The sequence below is a fragment of the Zosterops lateralis genome (assembly GCF_965231275.1).
Source record: "Zosterops lateralis genome assembly, chromosome: 7".
NCBI classification, from domain to species: Eukaryota; Metazoa; Chordata; class Aves; order Passeriformes; family Zosteropidae; genus Zosterops; species Zosterops lateralis.
The window spans coordinates 15,716,321-15,741,492 of NC_139767.1; the positions used below are offsets into that span (position 1 = coordinate 15,716,321).

The 25,172-nt window shown below is 40.7% G+C and overlaps 1 protein-coding gene across 18 annotated transcripts in view; it reads left to right on the top strand.

Annotated features, from left to right (window-relative positions):
- The window catches only part of LOC310911499 (titin-like), a 240,789-nt gene that overhangs the window by 186,961 nt on the left and 28,656 nt on the right, over positions 1–25,172 (top strand). For all 18 annotated transcript variants that reach the window (XM_083865081.1, XM_083865086.1, XM_083865093.1 and 15 more), the window contains 17 exons: positions 81–380; positions 471–773; positions 1,014–1,313; positions 1,441–1,728; positions 1,822–2,118; positions 2,237–2,539; positions 2,633–2,938; positions 3,715–4,002; positions 4,103–4,393; positions 4,489–4,776; positions 4,947–5,537; positions 5,631–5,735; positions 6,230–6,427; positions 6,512–6,808; positions 6,929–7,516; positions 7,617–7,919; positions 8,020–25,125. In XM_083865081.1, coding sequence (XP_083721207.1) covers positions 81–380; positions 471–773; positions 1,014–1,313; positions 1,441–1,728; positions 1,822–2,118; positions 2,237–2,539; positions 2,633–2,938; positions 3,715–4,002; positions 4,103–4,393; positions 4,489–4,776; positions 4,947–5,537; positions 5,631–5,735; positions 6,230–6,427; positions 6,512–6,808; positions 6,929–7,516; positions 7,617–7,919; positions 8,020–25,125 — 22,152 coding nt within the window. The remainder of the gene's footprint in view (positions 1–80; positions 381–470; positions 774–1,013; positions 1,314–1,440; positions 1,729–1,821; positions 2,119–2,236; positions 2,540–2,632; positions 2,939–3,714; positions 4,003–4,102; positions 4,394–4,488; positions 4,777–4,946; positions 5,538–5,630; positions 5,736–6,229; positions 6,428–6,511; positions 6,809–6,928; positions 7,517–7,616; positions 7,920–8,019; positions 25,126–25,172) is intronic.

Sequence of the window (25,172 nt, forward strand, 5' to 3'; positions counted from 1 at the left end):
ATACAAAGCTGGTTTTACAATATTCCAGTGGTTGCCATTTCATTTCATCCCTTTTTTCATAATATACTTTTTTCATGCAGATAAACCAGGTCCGCCACAACCTCCATTTGATATTTCTGAAATAGATGCCGATGCTTGCACTCTTTCATGGCACATACCTCTTGAAGATGGTGGCAGCAACATTACAAACTATGTAGTTGAGAAATGTGATGTAAGCCGAGGAGACTGGGTAACAGCTTTATCTTCTGTCACAAAGACAAGCTGCAGAATTGGAAAACTGATTCCCGGAGAAGAGTATATGTTCCGTGTTCGTGCTGAAAATCGTTTTGGGATTTCTGAGCCACTTGCTTCTGGCAAGATGATTGCAAGATACCCATTTGGTATGCCGGTTTTTGATAGCAGCATTTATCTATTTAAACTTTCTAGTAAGAAAACATACAATTGACATCTATCTTTGTATTCCTATCTAGATGTTCCCAGTGAACCAAAGAATGCCCGTATTACCAAGGTTAATAAGGACTGCATTTTTGTTGCTTGGGATAGACCAGATAGCGATGGAGGCAGTCCAATCACTGGTTATCTCATTGAGCGCAAAGAGAGGAACAGTTTGCTGTGGGTGAAAGCCAACGACACAGCTGTGCGCTCCACAGAATACCCTTGTGTGGGCCTCATCGAAGGTCTGGAGTATACTTTCAGAATTTATGCGTTGAACAGAGCAGGAGCAAGTAAACCTAGTAAACCAACCGAGTTTGTCACAGCAAGAGCACCAGTTGGTAAGCCACCCATACCAATACTTTGCAACAGACTGTTTATATGATAATTTTCAGCATATCTCCAACCTATTATGATCTTTGGTTTGCCCTTCTGCTTATATTTCATGTTTACTATGACATCACTCTGATTGCACTGCCTAGGTATGCAGTAAATAGGATCCAGTAATATTAAAGCCATCTTTTTAATGTGTTAGCTCTTTTTTGGAAAAATATACTATATTATGTTCTTATTTGCCATAGATCCCCCTGGAAAACCTGAAGTTATTGATGTCACTAAGAGTACTGCATCACTGGTATGGACAAGACCAAAGCATGATGGTGGTAGCAAACTTATTGGCTACTTTGTGGAAGCTTGCAAATTACCTGGTGATAAGTGGGTTCGGTGCAATACAACTCCGTATCAAATACCCCAAGAGGAGTACACTGTGACTGGTTTGGAAGAAAATGCTCAGTACCAATTTAGAGCAATTGCCAAGACAGCAGTTAACATTAGCCAGCCTTCAGAACCTTCTGATCCAGTGACCATTCATCCAGAAAATGGTAAGGAATATGGAAGTATTTGATAGCTCTGGTAAGAGTCTGTGCATGTTGGGAACTAACACTCATGTGAAGAATGAGACATTTATCTCCTACTAAATTGATTAACTTTTGGACTCTTTCCTTTTAGTTCCTCCCAGAATAGAGTTGGATCTGTCTATGCAATCACAGCTTACAGTAAAAGCTGGAACTAATGTGCGTCTGGAGGCAAATGTGTATGGCAAGCCAATGCCAGCAATCACCTGGAAGAAAGAAGGAGAGGTTTTAAAGCCATCTGAAGGTGTTAAGATCACCACGAAGAGAAATCTTGCTACAGTTGAGTTGTTCAGTGTTAACAGGAAGCAAACAGGAGATTACACTATTACTGCTGAAAATGCAAGTGGATCAAAGTCAGCAACCATTAGGCTTAAAGTACTTGGTAAGCTAAAGCCTGTCTATTAATAAATAAATTTATAGTTAAATGATATAGCAAAAGATAGAACTCTAACAATGTGATGTTAATTTGTTCTAGATAAGCCTGGCCCACCAGCCTCTGTCAAAATCAAACATATGTATGCAGATCGTGCGATGCTTTCTTGGGAGCCTCCTCTGGAAGATGGAGGTTCAGAAATTACTAACTACGTTGTAGACAAGCGTGAAACAAGCAGACCTAACTGGGCCCAAGTCAGTGCCAATGTACCCATTACAAGCTGCACAGTGGAGAAACTAATAGAAGGACATGAGTATCAGTTCCGCATTTGTGCTGAAAACAAATATGGTGTTGGAGACCCCATCTTAACTGAACCAGCAGTTGCTAAGAACCCATATGGTAAGTACTTTGTGGAATAATTTTTTTAGTCATTGGTCATAGCTTATGTCATAGTCACTACTATAGTTTTTGTCTGTACTTCTGAATGTGAACGTAATTCTCAAATAAATCTCCACAGATGTACCTGGACCTTGTGATCCACCAGTAATTAGCAATGTAACAAAAGACTTTATGACTGTTAGCTGGAAGCCACCAGCTAGTGATGGTGGATCCCCAATAACTGGTTATATACTTGAGAAGCGTGAAACGAAGGCTCTTAACTGGACAAAAGTAAACAGAAAGCCTGTTATTGAAAGAACTGTTAAAGCTACTGGACTCCAAGAAGGAACAGAATATGAGTTCCGGGTTATAGCACTGAATAAGGCTGGACCTGGCAAGCCTAGTGCACCATCTAAGGCAGTGTATGCTCGTGATCCTCAATGTAAGCCAAAAGTCTCCTATATTTTCCATTACTATTTCCAAATATTATCATGAAGCATTTGGTATGCTAACTTTATGTTGTTTTAATTCCCAGATCCTCCTGGCCCACCTGCTTTCCCGAAAGTGGTTGATACTACTCGTAATTCAATAAGCCTGTCATGGAGCAAACCAGCATATGATGGAGGAAGCCCTATCATTGGTTATTTAGTGGAATCAAAACGAGCTGACACAGACAACTGGGTCAGATGCAATCTACCCAAGAATTTACAGGCTACACAGTTTGTGGTAACAGGGCTGATGGAAGATACAGAGTACCAATTCCGTGTTTATGCTGTTAATAAGATTGGATACAGCGATCCAAGTGATGTTCCTGATAAACACACTGCCAAAGACATTTTAAGTATGTTCACTGAAAACAGATTGCTTTGTTGACTTTTGTTTCAATTTATGGGATGAGTTTCAAAGACACACTTTGTCACAGGTCACAGGTGCAGATTAATTTGGAACATATTTTTACTCAAAAAATACAGGTTCACAGTGGAAGAAAACAAGGCAGTTAGGAACAGAATAGAATTTGGTATCTTCTTTTTTTCATTTGCATGCTTTATAGCCTTCTGCCTCCTGTTGTATTTTCGATATTTTTTTCTTTTTCTAATCCTAAAATTAGAATTTTTAGATCTCTCATCTTTCTTAAAACTTTCAATCATCTTCGTATCTTCTAAATAATATGAAACCAAGATTACTATTCTAAGCATCTGTTTGATACTCTTTGATTGTAGATTGTATAACACTTACTCCTTAAGAGACATGCTGGATTTTGTATGCATTTTGCTGTACGTACAAAAGCATTGCTTCACCAAACTGTCTTAGTTCAAGAAAAGCACTAGAGTTCAGAAAGCTTTGAAACTCATTTGAATTCTAGAGAAACTAAGAGCCTTTCTAACATAAATGGTGTAAAGGCAGAAAAACAAAAACAGGAGGTGAAATCAGTGCAAAAATCCCCCGGTATATTTGCAAATTATCTTCCAAAGGGAGTCAGGACACTTATTAACATCATCACAGGCATGAGAAGTTGGTTAGTCTAAACAAAAAGTAAAACCTTTTTGTCACAGTAACTTTTGTGATCATCTTAAAAATGATGCTTTAATTACTTTTTTTTTTTTCTTAAACACACAGTTCCACCTGAAGGAGAACTTGATGCAGAATTAAGGAAAGTCCTTGTGTTGCGTGCTGGAGTCACTATGAGACTTTATGTGCCAGTAAGAGGACGTCCACCTCCTAAGATTTCATGGTCTAAAGTGGGTGCCAACCTAAGAGATAGGCAAGGATTAGACATCAAGTCAACTGATTTTGATACCTTCCTGCGTTGTGAAAATGTAAATAAATATGACGCTGGAAAATATGTCCTCAGTCTGGAGAACAGCTGTGGCAAAAAGTCATACACCATTGTTGTAAAAGTACTTGGTAAGTCCCAGGGCTTTCCCCATTATAATATATTTGTTGACTTTTTAACTGGTTTTTAAAAATTTGTTATTAAATCAAATATGGTGTTGTGTTTTTCCAGATACTCCAGGCCCACCCATTAACCTGGTTGTAAAGGAAGCATCTAAAGATTCTGCCTTCATTACGTGGGAACCCCCCCTAGTAGATGGGGGCAGTCCAATCACAAATTATGTTGTTGAAAAACGTGATGCAGAGAGAAAATCATGGTCCACAGTAACAACAGAATGTCCAAAGACAAGCTACAGGATAACTAACTTAGAAGAAGGCAAATCTTATTTCTTCAGAGTTTTTGCTGAAAATGAATATGGTATTGGTGATCCTTGTGAAACTCGTGATGCTGTCAAAGCTTCTGGTAGGAAAAATGAATCCTTTTCACCTATTTTTTTGATTCAAATAATCTTTCTTTTTAGCTTGAATGAAAACTTACTATGCTCTTCTTCCTTCTAGAAACACCTGGGCCAGTTGTGGACCTAAAAGCTTCAGCTGTAACAAAATCCTCATGCAATTTGGTATGGAAGAAACCTATCAGTGATGGTGGAAGCCGTATTTCTGCATATATTGTTGAGGTCCTGGTTGGTGAAGATAAATGGCAGGAAGTCATGCGGGGAAAGAACCTCCATTTTTCAATGAGAGACTTAAAAGAAGGACAAGAATACACTTTTAGAGTGAAGGCCCAAAATGATGCTGGATATGGAACTCCATCAGAGATCACAATTATAGCAAGAGATGATGTTGGTGAGAAGCAAGATCATTAATTCAATGCTTTACTTATCCAAATTATATTTTATGTACATTATCCTCACTACGTATACATAGAAATAAGGTGTCTACTTTTAAAACAGCATCTTAATTTTACCACAGAGTTTATGCATAGTGGAATAATTGGTTTCCTTTATTTTTTACAGTGGCACCTGAACTTGACTTAAGAGATCTACCTGATTTGTGCTATACAGCCAAAGAGGGTAGCAATTTCCGTCTTAAAATCCCAATGAAAGGCAAGCCTGTCCCAACCGTAACTTGGAAGAAGGATGAAGACCAGGCAATTACTGAGAGTGGAAGAGTTGCATTTGAATCTACAGCAGTTAACACCACCCTTGTAGTGCATGACTGCCAGAAAGCTGATGCAGGAAAATATACTATAACTCTGAGGAATGTTGCTGGCAGCAAGGAAGGCACTATTTTTGTGAAAGTTGTTGGCAAACCTGGCATACCAACAGGTCCAGTGAAATTTGAAGAAGTCACGGCTGATGCCATAACCTTAAAATGGGGCCCTCCAAAAGACGATGGTGGTTCAGAAATCACTAACTATGTTCTAGAGAAGAGAGATAATGTAAACAATAAGTGGGTGACTTGTGCCTCTGCAGTCCAGAAAACCACATTTAGAGTTACGAGACTTCATGAAGGAAATGAATATACATTCAGAATCAGGGCTGAAAATAAATATGGAGTAGGGGAAGGTCTTAAATCAGAGCCTGTCATTGCAAAACATCCATTTGGTAAGTATCTATTATAAGTTTTGAAATCTAAAAAATTTGTTTTAGAGATGGTAATAGTTTTTAACATTACTGCATTTTGTCAATATTTCTTAGATGTCCCAGATGCTCCTCCACCTCCCAATATTGTTGCTGTTCGGCATGAGTCTGTAGCTTTAACTTGGAGTGATCCCAGAAGAAATGGAGGTTCACCAATCACAGGTACATCCCCCCAAACCTCCCTAATATTTCAGTTCTTAATAGTTCTTTCTGTCTGTCAAAAGGAAGGATAAAAGTAACAAGTGTTTATGCACTAAATTGAGAGATAGATAGATAGATAGATAGACCAATTAATTAACTGATCTCGCTGGTTTTTCCTATTAAAAAAAAAAAAGAAATAACTCAAATATTGGGAAAATACTGAGAAATTATATCTTTGCTCAGAGACAAAATATGTAAAGAAATAAACTCAAACTCACCTCTATGTGACAACACTTGGGTCTACAAAGCTAGCAATTTGCATTTACAAACACCTCCTCATTGCATTTATATTTGTCATGTATGTCCACATCCATTTCTTAACCTGGTTTTCAGTGCTCCTCTTGCACAATGCACATGCAACATGCCATACGAGCAGTACGATGTTTCACAATGTTGTGAGAAATTAAGATTTCTAGAAACACCCCCATACTTTCATGTCATCATTTATCTTCTAGGTTATCACATTGAAGTTAAAGAAAGAAATAGTCTTCTGTGGAAGAGAGCAAATACAACACCAATAAGAATGAAAGATTTCAGAGTGACAGGGTTAACTGAAGGTCTGGAATATGAATTCAGAGTAATGGCAATCAATATGGCTGGAGTAGGTAAACCAAGTCTTCCATCTGAACCAGTTGTGGCACTTGATCCTATTGGTAAGTCATCACGAGAATAAAAAGGAAAATTCTGAAATTTGAAATAGCTTTTGTTTGACCACTATTTATTATTTTTTCTTCTAGATCCTCCTGGGAAACCTGAAGTTATCAACGTAACCAGGAACTCAGTAACACTCATTTGGACAGAACCTAAATATGACGGTGGACACAAATTAACTGGCTATATTGTTGAAAAGCGTGATTTGCCCAAAAAGACTTGGATGAAAGCTAATCATGTGAATGTTCCAGACTGTGCATTTACTGTAACTGACCTTACTGAAGGCTGCAAATACGAATTCAGAATTAGAGCAAAGAACACCGCTGGAGCTATCAGTCCTCCATCTGAATCCACAGGAACCATAATATGCAAGGATGAGTATGGTATGTAAATGGCATTGAAAAGGTAGAACTTTATTTGAATAATTATTATCAAATCTCTTTTGTTTCTTATCCTTATTTTCTTGTTGTAACAATTAGTATTTTTTGTCTTTGTTTTGACAGAGGCACCAAGCATTGTTCTGGATCCTACTTTGAAGGAAGGTTTAACAGTAAAAGCAGGGGAAACCATCACACTGTCTGCTATTAGTATTCGTGGCAAACCACCTCCAACTTCAGCATGGTCAAAAGCTGGAAAAGATTTTAGACCCTCAGAGCTCGTGCACATTGAAACTAAACCAACTTCTTCTACTCTAAGTGTCAAATATGCAGCCAGAAAAGATTCTGGAGAATACACAATCACTGCAACCAATCCTTTCGGCACCAAGCAGGAGACTGTACATGTGAAAGTTTTAGATATTCCAGGACCTCCAGGGCCTATTGAGATCAGCAATGTTTCAGCAGAAAAAGCGACTCTTACATGGACACCTCCTGCAGAAGATGGTGGATCACCAGTAAAATCATATGTTCTTGAAAAGAGAGAAACTAGTCGACTGCTCTGGACATTGGTTGCAGAAAACATTGAGAGCTGTAGGCATGTTGTTAGCAAGCTCATTCAAGGAAATGAATATGTTTTCCGTGTCTCAGCAGTAAATCAGTATGGCAAGGGTGAACCAGTACAATCAGAGCCAGTTAAAATGGTGGATAGATTTGGTAAGTAGAACAAGCTAAGAGATTCCAGTGTGGTTTTATTAATTTTATAAATTTATAAAGACTTGATTTTTTTTAACTATACTTTTTTCTTCCTGAACAGGTCCTCCAGGCCCTCCTGGAAAACCAGAAGTAACAAATGTGACTAAAAATACTGTCACAGTTACCTGGAAAAGGCCAGTCGATGATGGTGGAAGTGAAATCACAGGTTACCATGTGGAGCGAAGAGAAAAGAAAGGTTTAAGATGGGTGAGAGCAACAAAGAAACCAGTTTCAGATCTTAGATGCAAAGTAACTGGTCTTCTGGAAGGAAACGAATATGAATTCCGTGTCAGTGCAGAAAATAGAGCTGGAGTTGGACCACCAAGTGATACTTCAAACTCAGTCGTTTGCAGAGATGTTGCATGTTAGTATCATGCTTTTTCTTTTGGGGGGTGGGTGGGATGGGTAGGGAGCATAAGAATGACTTCTGTGATGTAATGTTTTATCTTTTACTTGCTTTTCAGACCCACCAGGTCCACCTTCAAATCCAAGAGTGACTGATACCACAAAGACAAGTGCATCTTTAGCCTGGGGCAAGCCTCACTATGATGGTGGTCTTGAAATCACTGGCTATATAGTAGAGCATCAAAAAGAAGGAGAAGATGAATGGGTGAAAGACACAATAGGGACTGCTTTAAGAATCACTCAGTTTGTTGTAGCTCATCTGCAGACTGGGGCCAAGTATAATTTCAGAATCTCTGCCATGAATGCTGCAGGTGTTGGTGAACCAGTAATAATTCCAAGTGTGGAAATTACTGACCGAGAAGAGATTCCTGACTTTGAACTGGATGCTGAGCTAAGAAGAACCCTTGTTGTTAGAGCTGGATTAACTATTCGGATTTTTGTACCAATTAAAGGACGTCCAACTCCAGAAGTTACATGGACAAAAGATGATGTTTCACTCAAAGGACGTGCCAGTATTGAAAATACCGACTCTTTTACACTCTTGATTGTCACAGAGTGCACCAGATATGATGCAGGAAAATATGTAATGACTCTTGAAAATGCTGCTGGTAAGAAGACTGGCTTTGTAAATGTGAAAGTCTTGGATACACCAGGTCCACCAATAAACCTTAAGCCTAGAGAGATAACCAAAGACAGCATCACCCTCCAATGGGATATGCCTCTGGTAGACGGAGGTTCACGTATAACAAACTATATTGTTGAGAAACGTGAATCAACTCGGAAGGCCTATTCAACAGTCACAACCAACTGCCAGAAGTGTTCCTTCAAGGTTCCTAATTTGGCTGAGGGCTGTGAATACTATTTCAGAGTACTGGCTGAAAATGAGTATGGTATTGGTGAACCAGCTGAAACTACAGAACCAGTTAAAGCTTCTGAGGCTCCATCCCCACCTGAGAGCCTTAATATTATGGATGTAACACGGAACTCTGTTAGCCTAGCTTGGCCAAAACCAGAACACGATGGTGGCAGCAAGATCACTGGGTATGTAATTGAAGCACAGAGAAAAGGAACCAACCAGTGGGCACACATCACCACTGTAAAAACACTGGACTGTGTAGTAAAGAATCTAACTGAAAATGAAGAGTATACTTTCCAGGTTATGGCAGTTAATAGTGCTGGAAGAAGTGCCCCAAGGGAAAGCAGACCAGTTATTATCAAGGAGCAAACAATGCTCCCAGAGTTTGATCTCCGTGCTCTTTACCAGAAAACAGTCATTGCCAAAGCTGGTGACAATATCAAGATTGAAATCCCTGTACTTGGTCGTCCAAGGCCTACTGTGACTTGGAAGAAAGAAGACCAGATACTTAAGCAAACACAAAGGGTAAATTATGAAAACACAGCAACTGCAACCATACTGACCATCAATGAATGTATTAGAAGTGATAGTGGTCAATATCCACTGTCAGCTAAAAATATTGTTGGAGAAGTTAGTGAAGTAATTACAGTTCAGGTTCATGACATACCTGGACCACCTACTGGACCAATCAAATTTGAAGAAATTTCATGTGATTCCCTAACATTCTCGTGGGAGCCTCCTTTGAATGATGGTGGTGTACCAATAAGTAACTACGTTGTAGAAATGCGTCAGACTGACAGTACCACATGGACTGAATTGGCAACTACAGTGATACGTACTACGTTTAAAGCCATTCGTCTTACTACTGGAGTTGAGTATCAGTTTCGCGTTAAAGCTCAAAACAGATACGGAGTTGGTCCAGCCATTACTTCAGAGTCTGTAGTTGCCAACTACCCATTTAAGGTCCCTGGGCCTCCTGGCACTCCTCAGGTGATTGCAGTCACCAAAGAAACCATGACCATTAGCTGGAATGAGCCAGTTACTGATGGTGGAAGCCCAATACTGGGATATCACATTGAAAGAAAAGAGCGAAACAGCATTGTTTGGCAGACTGTAAGTAAAATGTTGGTGTCAGGAAATATCTTTAAATCATCTGGACTTACCGATGGCATTGCATATGAATTCCGTGTTATAGCAGAAAATTTGGCTGGGAAGAGTAAGCCAAGCAAGCCTTCTGAACCTGTGTTTGCCCTGGACCCAATAGATCCGCCTGGTAAGCCGATACCTCTGAACATCACAAGACATGCAGTTACACTGAAGTGGACTAAACCAGAATATAATGGAGGTTTTAAGATTACTGGCTACACTGTTGAAAAAAGAGACCTTCCTAATGGACGTTGGCTGAAGGCTAATTTCAGCAATATACTAGAGACTGAATTCACTGTAAGTGGTTTGACAGAAGATGCTGCCTATGAATTCCGTGTCATTGCCAGGAATGCTGGTGGAGCTGTTAGTCAGCCCTCAGAGCCATCAGATGCAATCACTTGTAGAGACGACATTGAAGCACCAAGGATAAAGGTGGATGCTAAATACAAGGACACCATAGTGCTGAAAGCAGGTGAAGTTTTCAGACTTGAGGCTGATGTCTCAGGTCGCCCTCCACCAACAATGACATGGACAAAGGGAGAAAAAGAACTTGAAGACACAGCAAAATTAGAAATAAAAATAGCAGATTTCTCTACCATTCTCATCAACAAAGATTCTTCAAGAAGAGATGGTGGTGCTTATACACTTACTGCAACAAACCCTGGTGGCTTTGCCAAGCATATCTTCAATGTTAAAGTTCTTGATAGACCAGGTCCCCCGGAAGGGCCTTTGGCTGTGTCTGAAGTCACTGCAGAAAAATGTGTGCTGTCGTGGCTACCCCCACTGGATGATGGAGGAGCAAAGATTGACCATTATGTGGTTGAAAAACGTGAAACAAGTAGATTGGCATGGACATCTGTAGGCGCAGAAGTTCCAGTGACTAAACTGAAGGTTACTAAACTGTTGAAGGGCAATGAGTATGTGTTCCGAGTTATGGCTGTTAACAAATATGGAGTTGGTGAGCCTCTGGAATCAGAGCCCATTCTTGCAGTAAATCCGTATGTTCCACCTGATCCACCTAAAACACCTGAAGTTACAGCAATTACAAAGGATTCTATGGTTGTCTGTTGGGGCCATCCTGATTCTGATGGTGGGAGCCCAATAACTAACTATATTGTGGAACGTCGAGACAAGACTGGTCTACGGTGGGTGAAATGTAACAAAAGGGTTGTTACTGACTTGCGTTTTAAAGTGTCCGGACTGACAGAAGGCCATGAATATGAATACAGGGTCATGGCAGAAAATGCTGCTGGTGTAAGTGAGCCAAGCCCAACCAGTCCATTCTATAAAGCCTGTGATACTGTATTTAAGCCTGGTCCCCCAGGTAATCCTCGTGTTTTGGATAGCAGCAAGTCCTCTATTACAATAGCATGGAACAAACCAATATATGATGGTGGTTCAGAGATCACAGGTTACATGGTTGAGATTGCATTACCTGAAGAAGATGAGTGGAAGATTGTAACTCCACCAATGGGTCTAAAGGCCACTTCTTTTACCATCACTGACTTGAAGGAAAATCAAGAGTATAAGATACGGATTTATGCTATGAACTCTGAAGGTCTTGGGGAACCTGCTCTTGTTCCTGGCACTCCAAAAGCTGAAGAAAGAATGCTACCTCCAGAGATTGAACTTGATGCAGAACTACGTAAAGTTGTGACTATTAGAGCTTGCTGTACTCTGAGACTCTTTGTCCCAATTAAAGGAAGACCAGCACCTGAAGTAAAATGGACAAGAGAACATGGGGAATCTTTGGATAGAGCAAGCATTGAATCGACAAGCTCTTATACTTTACTTATTGTTGAAAATGTAAATAGATTTGATAGTGGCAAATACATACTGACAATTGAAAACAGCTCAGGTAGTAAGACAGCATTTGTGAATGTCAGAGTTCTTGATACTCCAGGGGCACCTCAAGATTTGAAAATAAAGGAAGTTACAAAATCTTCAGTTACACTCACATGGGAGCCTCCTCTCATAGACGGTGGCTCTAAAATAAAAAATTACATTGTTGAAAAGCGTGAATCAACAAGAAAAGCTTATTCAACTGTTAATGCCAATTGTCACAAGACCAGCTGGAAAGTTGATTCGCTGCAAGAAGGCTGCAACTACTACTTCAGAGTCCTAGCTGAAAATGAGTATGGGATAGGCCTTCCAGTTGAAACTTCAGAATCCATAAAAGTATCAGAAAGGCCACTTCCACCAGGGAAAATAACTTTGTTGGATGTGACAAGAAATAGCGTAACCTTATCTTGGGAAAAACCTGAACATGATGGTGGTAGCAGAATTCTGGGCTATATTGTGGAAATGCAAAGCAAAGGCAGTGAAAAGTGGTCAACCTGTGCTACAGTAAAAGTTACTGAAGCCACCATCACAGGATTGATCCAAGGTGAAGAATACACCTTCCGTGTTTCAGCTCAGAATGAGAAGGGTATCAGTGATCCCCGCCAGCTCGGTATACCAGTTATTGCAAAAGATCTTGTGATCCCACCAGCTTTCAAACTATTGTTTACCACTTTCAGTGTTCTAGCAGGAGAGGACTTAAAGGTTGATGTTCCTTTTGTTGGTCGACCCAAACCAGCAGTATCTTGGCATAAAGACAATGTAGCATTGAGGCAGACTACAAGAGTAAATGCAGAAAGCTCAGAAAACAACACAGTGTTAACAATAAAAGAAGCATGCAAAGAAGATGTAGGATCATACTTAGTTAAACTTACAAACTCTGCTGGTGAAGCAACTGAGACACTGAATATTGTTGTCCTTGACAAACCAGGACCTCCAACTGGACCAGTAAAAGTAGATGAAGTAACAGCAGATAGTATTACTATTTCCTGGGAACCACCCAAGTATGATGGTGGCAGCTCTATCAACAATTACATTGTAGAAAGAAGAGACACTTCCACCACAACTTGGCACATTGTGTCAGCTACTGTTGCAAGAACAACTATAAAAGCATGTCGTTTAAAGACTGGCTGTGAATATCAGTTCAGAATTGCAGCTGAGAACAGATATGGCAAGAGTACATATCTCACCTCAGAATCAATAATAGCCCAATACCCATTTAAAGTTCCTGGTCCACCTGGAACTCCTTTTGTAACCAATGTCTCAAAAGACAGCATGGTGGTACAATGGCATGAACCAGTCAATGATGGCGGTAGCAGGATTATCGGTTATCACTTGGAGCGCAAAGAAAGAAACAGCATTCTGTGGGCTAAACTAAATAAAACACCTCTTCCAGATACCAAATTTAAGACAACTGGGCTTGAGGAGGGCCTTGAATATGAATTCAGAGTCTATGCAGAAAACATAGTGGGAATTGGAAAGGCAAGTAGGGCATCTGAATGCTATACTGCACGTGACCCATGTGACCCTCCAGGTCGTCCAGAACCTGTAATTGTCACAAGAAGCTCAGTAACACTCCAGTGGAAGAAACCTATATATGATGGTGGAAGTAAAATCACAGGTTATGTTGTTGAAAAGAAGGAATTGCCTGATGGCCGTTGGATGAAAGCAAGCTTTACAAATGTCATTGATACTCAGTTTGAAGTAACTGGTCTAGTCGAAAACCAGAGATATGAGTTTCGTGTTATAGCACGAAATGCTGCAGGTGTTTTCAGTGAACCATCTGAGAGCTCAGGGGCAATTACAGCAAGAGATGAAGTAGAACCACCTCAAATAAGTATGGATCCAAAATTCAAAGACACTATTGTAGTTCATGCTGGTGAGTCATTCAAGCTTGATGCTGATGTTCATGGCAAACCAATACCTTCCATTCAGTGGTTAAAAGGTGATCGTGAGCTGACAAGCACCGCTCATATGGAAATAAAAACTACTGATTTTGCAACAAGCCTCAGTGTGAAGGAGGCCACTAGAGTTGACAGTGGGCAGTATATACTACTGGCAAAGAATGTTGCAGGAGAAAAGAAGGTTCCTGTTAACGTCAAAGTTCTTGATAGACCTGGACCTCCAGAAGGACCTGTTGAGATTACAGGTGTAACAGCTGAAAAATGCACACTGTCATGGAAACCTCCACTACAAGATGGTGGCAGCGATATTTCACACTACGTTGTGGAAAAAAGGGAAACCAGTCGCTTGGTGTGGACTGTCGTTGACTCAAATGTGCAAACCCTGAATTGCAAAGTTACAAAACTTCTCGAAGGGAATGAGTATGTTTTCCGCATCATGGCAGTAAATAAATACGGTGTTGGTGAACCTCTTGAATCTGACCCAGTAGTCGCAAAGAATCCATTTGTTGTGCCACTTCCTCCAAAGGCTCCAGAAGTCACAGCAGTCACCAAGGATTCTATGATAGTTGTGTGGGAAAGACCGGCCTCAGATGGTGGCAGTGAAATCCTAGGCTACGTCCTTGAAAAACGAGATAAGGAAGGTATTCGCTGGACGAGATGTAACAAACGCCTGATAAGTGAACTGCGATACAGAGTGACTGGTCTTATAGAAAATCATGATTATGAGTACAGAGTTTCAGCTGAAAATGCTGCTGGTCTTAGTGAACCAAGTCCACCTTCTACTTACTACAAAGCATGTGATCCTATTTACAAGCCAGGTCCACCCAATAATCCTAAAGTTACAGACGTTACAAGATCTTCAGTTTTTCTTTCATGGGGTAAACCTATATATGATGGTGGCTCTGAAATTCAGGGATACATTGTGGAAAAATGTGATGTAAGTGATGGTGAATGGGCAATGTGTACTCCTCCAACTGGAATTAAGAATACTCACATGGAAGTAGAAAAATTAGTGGAAAAACACGAATACAAATTCCGCGTATGTGCAGTTAATAAGGCAGGAGTTGGAGAGCATGCAGATGTTCCTGGTTCTGTCATTGTTGAAGAGAAGATGGAGGCACCAGACCTTGACCTTGACATGGAATTAAGGAAGATTGTAAATGTGAGAGCAGGAGGTTCCTTAAGACTGTTTGTTCCCATCAGAGGTCGGCCAACACCTGAAGTAAAATGGGGTAAAGTGGAAGGTGACATCAGAGAAGCAGCTATTATTGATACTACTAGTAGCTTTACTTCCCTTGTTCTAGATAATGTTAACAGATTTGATAGCGGAAAGTATACTCTGACCTTGGAAAATAGCAGTGGAACGAAGTCTGCCTTTGTCAGTGTAAGAGTACTGGATACCCCAAGTGCACCTGTTAATTTAAAAATCAGAGAGATCACTAAAGACTCTGTTTCACTTTCATGGGAGCCTCCTCTTTTGGATGGTGGAGCAAAAATAAAGAATTTCATTATTGAAAAGCGTGAAGCAACAAGAAAGGCATATGCAGCTGTTGTAACAAACTGCCACAAGACTTCATGGAAAGTAGATCAACTTCAGGAGGGCTGCTATTACTACTTCAGAATCTCTGCTGAGAATGAATATGGAATTGGCCTCCCTGCAGAAACCAGTGACCCAATTAAAGTTGCTGAAGTTCCACAGCCTCCTGGGAAAATAACAGTGGATGATGTCACAAGAAATAGTGTCTCACTAAGCTGGGCAAAACCTGAACATGATGGTGGGAGCAAAATCATACAGTATATTGTTGAAATGCAAGCAAAGGGTAGTGAGAAGTGGTCAGAGTGTGCTCGTGTTAAAACACTTGAAGCAGTTGTTACTAATCTAACTCAAGGGGAGGAATATCTTTTTAGAGTAATGGCTGTAAATGAAAAGGGAAAGAGTGATCCTAGAGCACTTGCAGTTCCAATAGTTGCCAAAGACCTGGTGATTGAACCTGATGTAAGACCTGCTTTCCACAGTTACAGTGTTCAGGTGGGACAGGACCTAAAAGTAGAAGTACCAATTGCAGGTCGACCTAAACCAACTGTTACCTGGGTTAAAGATGGCCAGCCATTAAGACAGACAACAAGAATCAATGTTAGTGATTCAACTGATCTCACTGTACTGAACCTTAAGGAAACTAGCAAAGAAGACAGTGGCACTTATGAAATCACTGTGGCTAATGTTGTTGGGCAAAAGTCTGCCTCTGTTGAAATTATTACTCTAGACAAACCTGACCCTCCAGTTGGACCTGTGAAGTTTGATGAAATAAGTGCAGAAAGTATTACCCTGTCATGGAATCCCCCAGTGTACACAGGCGGCTGCCAAATCACCAACTATATTGTTCACAAGAGAGATACAACAACCACTGTATGGGAAACAGTTTCAGCTACTGTTGCAAGAACTACACTGAAGGTGACTAAACTGAAAACTGGTTCAGAATACCAGTTCAGAATATTTGCTGAAAACAGGTATGGGCAGAGTTTTGCACTGGAATCTGCCCCTGTTGTAGCACAGTATCCCTACAAGGAACCAGGACCTCCTGGCACACCATTTGTGACAACAATTACAAAAGACTCCATGGTTGTACAATGGCATGAACCAGTAAATGATGGTGGCAGTAGAGTGTTGGGCTACCATCTTGAGAGAAAGGAGAAAAACAGCATTCTATGGACTAAAGTAAACAAGACTATTATTCAGGACACAAGTTTTAAGACAAATAACCTTGAAGAAGGAATTGAATATGAGTTTCGAGTTTCTGCAGAAAATATTGTTGGTGTAGGCAGAACAAGTAAAGTTTCTGAGTGCTATGTAGCTCGTGATCCATGTGATCCTCCAGGTCGCCCAGAAGCTATAATAATAAAAAGAAGCTCTATTACTCTACAGTGGACCAAACCAGAATATGATGGTGGAAGTAAGGTAACTGGTTATATTGTAGAGAAACGTGACTTACCAGATGGTCGCTGGATGAAAGCGAGCTTCACAAATATCATTGAAACTCAGTTCACTGTAACAGGACTTACGGAAGACCAAAGATATGAATTTAGAGTAATTGCAAAGAATGCTGCAGGTGCAATAAGCAAACCTTCTGACAGTACAGGACCAATAACAGCAAGGGATGAAGTTGAACTTCCACGAATTTCAATGGATCCAAAGTACAAAGACACTATTGTTGTAAATGCTGGTGAAACGTTCAGACTGGAGGCTGATGTTCATGGAAAGCCACTACCGACCATTAAGTGGTACAAAGGAGATAAAGAGCTTGAGGACACTGCTAGATGTGAAATAAAGAACACAGATTTCAGTGCATTAATAATTGTAAAAGATGCAATTAGAGTTGATGGTGGACAGTACATTCTAGAAGCCTCTAATGTTGCAGGAACAAAGACAGTACCAGTAAACGTGAAAGTCTTGGACAGGCCTGGACCTCCAGAGGGCCCAGTCCAAGTGACAGGAGTTACAGCTGAAAAATGTGCACTGGCATGGGGTCCTCCTCTTCATGATGGTGGCAGTGATATTTCTCATTACATTGTAGAGAAGAGAGAAACTAGCCGCCTGGCATGGACTGTGGTTGCTTCAGAAGTTTTGCCTACAATGCTGAAAGTAACAAAACTCTTGGAAGGAAATGAATATGTCTTCCGTATCATGGCAGTTAACAAATATGGGGTTGGTGAGCCATTAGAATCTGCGCCAGTAATGATGAGAAATCCATTTGTGGTTCCCGGACCACCAAAAGCCTTGGAAATTACCAACATCACCAAGGATTCTATGACTGTCTGCTGGACCCGGCCTGACAGTGATGGAGGTAGTGAAATCATAGGTTACATTGTAGAAAAGAGAGACCGAGCAGGCATCAGATGGATAAAATGCAATAAACGCCGCATTACAGACTTGCGATTGAGAGTTACAGGTTTAACAGAGGATCATGAATATGAATTCAGAGTTTCTGCTGAAAATGCTGCTGGAGTTGGTGAACCAAGCCAAGTTTCTCCCTACTTCAAAGCTTGTGACCCAATGTTCAAGCCTGGCCCACCTACAAATGCCCATGTCGTGGATACCACCAAAAGTTCAGTTATACTTGGTTGGAGCAAACCTATTTATGATGGTGGTTGTGAAATCCAGGGATATGTTGTAGAAATCTGTAAAGCAGATGAAGATGAGTGGTCACTGGTTACTCCACAGACAGGTATACGTGCCACTCGATTTGAGATTAAAAAGCTTACCGAACATCAAGAATACAAACTACGAGTGTGTGCTCTCAACAAGATTGGTCTGGGAGAGCCTGCATCAGTTCCTGGTACTATTAAACCAGAAGACAAACTTGAAGCACCAGAACTCGATATTGATTCAGAGTTAAGGAAAGGGATAGTGGTTAGAGCTGGTGGGTCTGCTAGGATTCACATACCATTCAGGGGACGACCAACACCTGACATCACATGGTCCCGAGAAGAAGGTGAATTCTCAGAAAGAGTTCAGATTGATAAAGGCATAAACTACACACAACTTTCAATTGACAACTGTGATAGAAATGATGCTGGAAAGTATATTCTTAAGCTAGAGAACAGCAGTGGTTCTAAATCTGCATTTGTTACAGTGAAAGTCTTGGACACGCCAGGACCCCCACAAAACTTAGTGGTAAAGGATATAAAGAAAGATTCTGCTGTATTATCTTGGGAGCCACCAATTATTGATGGTGGTGCAAAGGTAAAGAACTATGTGATAGACAAGCGTGAGTCAACAAGGAAGGCATTTGCAAATGTAAGTGCTAAGTGTGGCAAGACAAGTTTTAAAGTTGAAAATCTTACAGAAGGAGCAATTTATTACTTCAGAGTTATGGCTGAAAATGAATATGGAATTGGTGTTCCAGTTGAAACTAAGGATGCTGTCAAAGCCTCAGAGCCACCTCTGCCTCCTGGGAAAGTAACACTCACTGACGTGACTCAGAGAAGTGCATCACTTACATGGGAAAAACCTGAACATGATGGAGGTAGCAGAGTTTTGGGATACCTTGTTGAAATGTTGCCTAAAGGAACAGAAAAATGGAGTGTTGTTAGTGAGACCAAAACATGTAATGCAGAGGTGACTGGTTTGAGTCCAGGACAGGAATATCAGTTCCGTGTGATTGCCTACAATGAAAAAGGCAAAAGTGATCCCAGAGCACTTGGAATTCCTGTGATAGCTAAAGACTTGACTATTGAGCCAAGTTTCAAACTTATGTTTAATACATATAGTGTACAAGCTGGAGAAGATCTGAAGGTAGAAGTACCATTTATAGGTAGACCTAAACCTACTATTACTTGGACAAAAGATGAGCAGCCACTGAAGCAGACCACCAGATTAAATATTCAGAATACGGCAACATCAACTATTTTACATATTAAAGAAAGCAACAGGGAAGACTTTGGTAAATATACAGTAACAGCAACAAATGCAGCAGGTACAGCAACAGAGCAGCTGAGCATAATTGTACTAGAAAAGCCTGGCCCACCACGAGGACCTGTCCGCTTTGACGAAATTAGTGCGGACTTTGTTGTTTTATCATGGGATCCACCTGATTATACTGGTGGCTGCCAGATAAGCAACTATATAGTGGAAAAGCGTGACACAAGCACTACCACATGGAATATTGTGTCAGCAACAGTTGCAAGAACAACCATCAAAGCAACAAAACTTAAAACAGGTTCTGAATACCAGTTCAGGATTTCTGCTGAAAACAGATATGGAAAGAGTTCTCCTTTGGCTTCTAAATCAATTGTTGTGCAATACCCCTACAAGGTGCCTGGACCACCTGGAACCCCATTTGTTACAGCAGCTTCCAAAGACCATATGATCGTACAATGGCATGAACCAGTTAATGATGGGGGAAGCAAAGTTCTTGGCTACCATCTTGAGCGTAAAGATAAGAACAGCATTCTTTGGACAAAACAGAACAAGTCACTTATTGTGGATACCAAATATAAAACAGATGGCCTTGAAGAAGGTCTTGAATATGAGTTCCGAGTATCTGCTGAAAACATTGTTGGCATTGGCAAAGTCAGCAAAGTATCAGAACTGTATGTTGCCAGAGATCCTTGTGACCCACCTGGCCGCCCAGAGGCCATTGTTGTTACAAGAAGTAATATAACACTGAAGTGGAAAAAGCCAGAATATGATGGTGGAAGCAAAATAACTGGTTATATTGTAGAAAAGAAAGAACTGCCAGATGGTCGCTGGATGAAAGCCAGCTTTACAAATGTGTTGGAAACAGAATTTACAGTAAGTGGTCTTGTTGAAAACCAACGATATGAATTCAGAGTAATTGCAAGAAATGCAGCAGGTTGTTTGAGTGAACCATCTGAAAGTACAGGGCCTATTACTGCCAGAGATGAAATTGAAGCACCAGGAGCTTCACTGGATCCTAAATACAGAGATGTCATTGTTGTTCATGCTGGAGAAACCTTTGTTCTTGAAGCTGATATCCATGGCAAACCTATTCCTGACGTTACATGGTCAAAAGATGGTAAAGACCTTGAAGAAACAACTGCAAGAATGGAAATTAAATCTACCATTGAGAAAACAACACTCACTGTCAAAGACTGTATAAGAGTAGATGGAGGTCACTATACACTTAACCTCAAAAATGTTGGTGGCACCAAATCTATACCAATCACTGTAAAAGTGCTTGACAGACCGGGACCTCCAGAAGGACCTTTGAATGTTACAGGTGTCACAGCAGAGAAATGCTACTTGTCATGGTCTCCACCTTTGCATGATGGTGGTTCTAGTATCTCACATTATATCATTGAGAAGAGAGAGACAAGTAGGCTTTCATGGACACAAGTAGCAACAGAGGTGCAGGCTCTTAACCTCAAAGTAACCAAACTCCTTCCTGGCAATGAATACATTTTCCGTGTAATGGCAGTGAATAAATACGGAATTGGGGAGCCCTTGGAATCTGAACCAGTTGTGGCTCGTAATCCATACAAACCCCCTGGTCCTCCTTCAACACCTGAAGTTTCAGCAATCACAAAAGATTCTATGGTGGTAACATGGGGTCGCCCAGAAGACAATGGGGGAGCTGAAATTGAAGGTTACATCCTTGAAAAACGAGACAAAGATGGTATCCGGTGGACCAAATGCAATAAGAAAAGGCTGACAGACTTGCGATTCAGGGTAACAGGTTTAACTGATGGGCATTTCTATGAATTTAGAGTGTCTGCTGAAAATGCTGCAGGGGTAGGAGAACCAAGTGAGCCATCCATTTTCTACCGTGCTTGTGATGTATTATATCCACCAGGTCCACCTAGCAATCCAAAGGTTACAGATACTTCTAGGTCATCAGTTTCCCTTGCCTGGAGTAAGCCCATTTATGATGGTGGTGCTCCTGTTAAAGGATATGTAGTAGAAGTAAAAGAAGCTGCTGCTGATGAATGGACTATCTGCACCCCACCAACAGGCCTACAAGCAAAACAGTTCACCGTGACAAAACTAAAAGAGAACCAGGAGTATAACTTCCGCATCTGTGCCATCAACTCAGAAGGAGTAGGAGAACCTGCGACTATACCTGGTGCAGTCTTAGCACAGGACAAGATTGAACCTCCTGAAATTGAACTTGATGCAGATCTCAGAAAAGTAGTCACTGTACGTGCTAGTGGTACTTTACGCCTGTTTGTCACCATCAAAGGAAGGCCAGAACCTGAAGTTAAATGGGAGAAAGCAGAAGGAACAATTAGTGAGCGAGCTCAGATTGAAGTCACCAGTTCCTACACAATGCTGGTCATTGACAATGTCAATAGATTTGATAGTGGAAGATACAATCTTACTTTAGAGAACAACAGTGGCAAAAAATCAGCTTTTGTTAATGTCAGAGTGCTTGATACACCTAGTGCACCTCTAAACCTGACAATCAGAGAAGTGAAAAAAGATTTTGTAACTTTAGCATGGGAAGCACCACTTATTGATGGTGGAGCTAAAATTACCAACTATGTAGTTGAAAAGCGAGAATCCACAAGAAAGGCATATGCCACAGTTACAAGCAACTGTACTAAGAATTCCTTCAAGATTACTCAACTACAGGAAGGATGTAGTTATTACTTCCGTGTTCTAGCTGTAAATGAATATGGAGCTGGTTTACCAGCAGAAATTGCTGATCCAGTTAAAGTGTCTGAACCACCTTCTCCACCTTCAAAGGTCATTCTTGTTGATGTGACTCGCAATTCTGCTTCAATTAAATGGGAAAAGCCAGAGAGTGATGGTGGTAGTAAAATTACTGGCTATATAGTAGAAATGCAGACTAAAGGAAGTGTAAAATGGAGTGCATGTACACAGGTGAAAACATTGGAAGCAACAATAACAGGTTTAACTATGGGAGAAGAGTACAGTTTCAGAGTGATTGCTGTTAATGAAAAAGGAAAAAGTGATCCAAGAGAACTTGGTGTCCCGGTCATTGCAAAAGATATCGAAATCCAGCCATCTGTTGAGCTCCTTTTTAACACATTCACAGTGAAAGCTGGAGATGATCTTAAGATTGACATTCCATTCAGAGGGCGACCTCTTCCCACTGCTAGCTGGAAGAAGGATGGGAATCCCTTAAAACAGACAACCAGGGTAAATGTTCAGACATCAAAGACTTTAACTTCACTGTCCATCAAGGAAGCTACAAATGAAGATCTGGGACATTATGAATTACATCTTTCAAATACTGCTGGATCAACAACAGCTTCTCTAACTGTAATTGTCCTTGACAGACCAGGACCACCAACTGATGTTAAAATTGATGAAGTTAGTGCTGATAGTGTAACTTTATCTTGGAACCCTCCAGCATATGATGGTGGATGTCATATTAGCAATTACATTGTGGAGAAGAGAGATACTACCACAACAACATGGGAGGTAGTATCTGCAGCAGTTGCAAGAACATCAGTTAAAGTGTCTCGACTTGTCACTGGATCTGAATATCAGTTCCGTGTTTGTGCAGAAAACCGCTATGGGAAAAGCACTTACGCTAATTCTCCTTCTGTTGTGGCAGAGTATCCATTTAAGCCTCCAGGTCCACCTGGAACGCCTCGTGTGGCACATGCAACTAAATCTTTCATGATTGTAACTTGGCAGGTACCAGTTAATGATGGAGGTAGTGTAGTACTGGGATACCACTTGGAGCATAAAGAAAGAAGCAGCATTCTTTGGACAAAAGTCAACAAGAGCCTCATAACTGATACACAAATGAAAGTTACAGGTCTTGATGAAGGACTAATGTATGAATATCGTGTGTATGCAGAAAACATTGCTGGAATAGGCAAATGCAGCAAAGCATGTGAACCAGTTGCTGCAAGAGATCCTTGTGATCCTCCTGGTCAACCAGAAGTTACTAATATTACAAGAACATCTGTCTCATTGAAGTGGGCTAAACCAGAATACGATGGTGGAGCTAAAGTAACAGGATATATTATTGAACGCCGAGAACTACCAGATGGTCGTTGGCTAAAATGTAATTTTACTAATGTGCAAGAAACATACTTTGATGTAGGTGGACTTACAGAAGACCAGCGTTATGAATTCCATGTGATTGCAAAGAATGCTGCTGGACTCTTCAGTCAGCCATCTGAATCAACTGGACCTGTGACCGTGAAAGATGATATAGAGGCTCCAAGAATTATGATGGATGCCAAATTCAGGGATGTTGTAGTTGTGAAAGCTGGAGAAGTGTTTAAAGTCAATGCTGATGTCGCAGGACGGCCAATACCAGTGATTTCATGGACAAAGGATGGCAAGGAGCTCGAAGGAAAAGCTAGAGTTGAAATAGTCTCAACAGATTACACTACTGCAATAACCATAAAGGACTGTATCCGAAGTGATTCAGGACAGTATGTACTAACATTACAGAATGTTGCAGGAACAAAATCTTTGGCAATTAATTGCAAAGTACTTGATAGACCTGGCCCACCTGCAGGTCCATTAGAAATAAATGGCCTTACTGCTGAAAAGTGCCATTTATCATGGGGACCCCCTCAAGAAAATGGTGGTGCAGATATTGATCATTATATTGTGGAAAAACGTGAGACCAGCAGAATTGCATGGACACTTTGTGAAGGAGAGCTTAAAACAACATCTTGTAAAGTGACAAAATTACTGAAGGGTAATGAGTATATTTTCAGAGTAATGGGAGTTAACAAATATGGTGTTGGTGAGCCTCTAGAAAGTGTTGCTGTCAAAGCCCTAGACCCATTTACAATTCCAAGTCCACCTACATCTTTAGAGATCACCAGTGTGAGCAAAGATTCAATAACTCTGTGCTGGGCAAGACCTGAGTCTGATGGAGGCAGTGAGATCTCTGGCTATGTAATTGAAAGGCGTGAGAAAACCAGCCTAAGATGGATTCGTGTAAACAAAAAGCCAGTTTATGATTTAAGAGTGAAATCATCAGGTCTCCGTGAGGGTTGTGAATATGAATTCCGGGTTTATGCAGAAAATGCTGCTGGCCTCAGTCTCCCAAGTGAAACCACACCATTGATTAAGGCGGAAGATCCAATATTCTTGCCATCACCCCCATCTAAACCTAAGATTATGGATTCCACGAGGTCAAATATCACAATTGGTTGGACAAAGCCACTGTTCGATGGAGGTGCTCCAGTAACAGGATACACAGTTGAATACAAGAAAACTGATGAAACTGACTGGACAACAGCTATTCAGAATTTAAGAGGCACAGAATATACCATAACTGGGTTAACATCAGGCTCTGAGTACGTTTTTAGAGTGAAATCCATTAACAAAATGGGTGTCAGTGAACCAAGTGATGTCTCAGAACCTCAGGTGGCAAAAGAAAGAGAGGAAGAACCTGCCTTTGAAATTGACAGTGAAATGCGGAAGACTTTAATTGTAAAGGCTGGTGGATCATTCACAATGACTGTTCCTTTCAGAGGGAAACCAGTCCCAAATGTAACGTGGAACAAACCAGACACTGATCTCCGTACACGTGCAAGCATTGACACTTCAAGTAATTGCACATCTCTTACTATTGAAAAAGCAACAAGAAATGATTCTGGAAAATACACATTAACACTGCAAAACATCCTGAACACTACCACCTTGACTTTAATTGTCAAAGTTCTTGATACTCCTGGCCCACCATCTAATATTGCAACAAAAGATGTAACTAAAGAATCTGCTGTGTTATCTTGGGATGTTCCTGAAAATGATGGTGGTGCACCTGTAAAGAACTATGTAATTGAAAAACGAGAAGCTAGCAAAAAGGCGTGGGTCACTGTGACGAACAACTGTCATCGCCTGTCCTACAAAGTGACTGGTTTGCAAGAAGGTGCCATTTACTACTTCCGTGTCTCTGGAGAAAATGAATACGGTGTTGGAATGCCTTCTGAGACCAAAGAGGGAACAAAAATAACAGGTATGTTACTATTAAAAAATTGTTAATACTTAAAATAATACATGCTT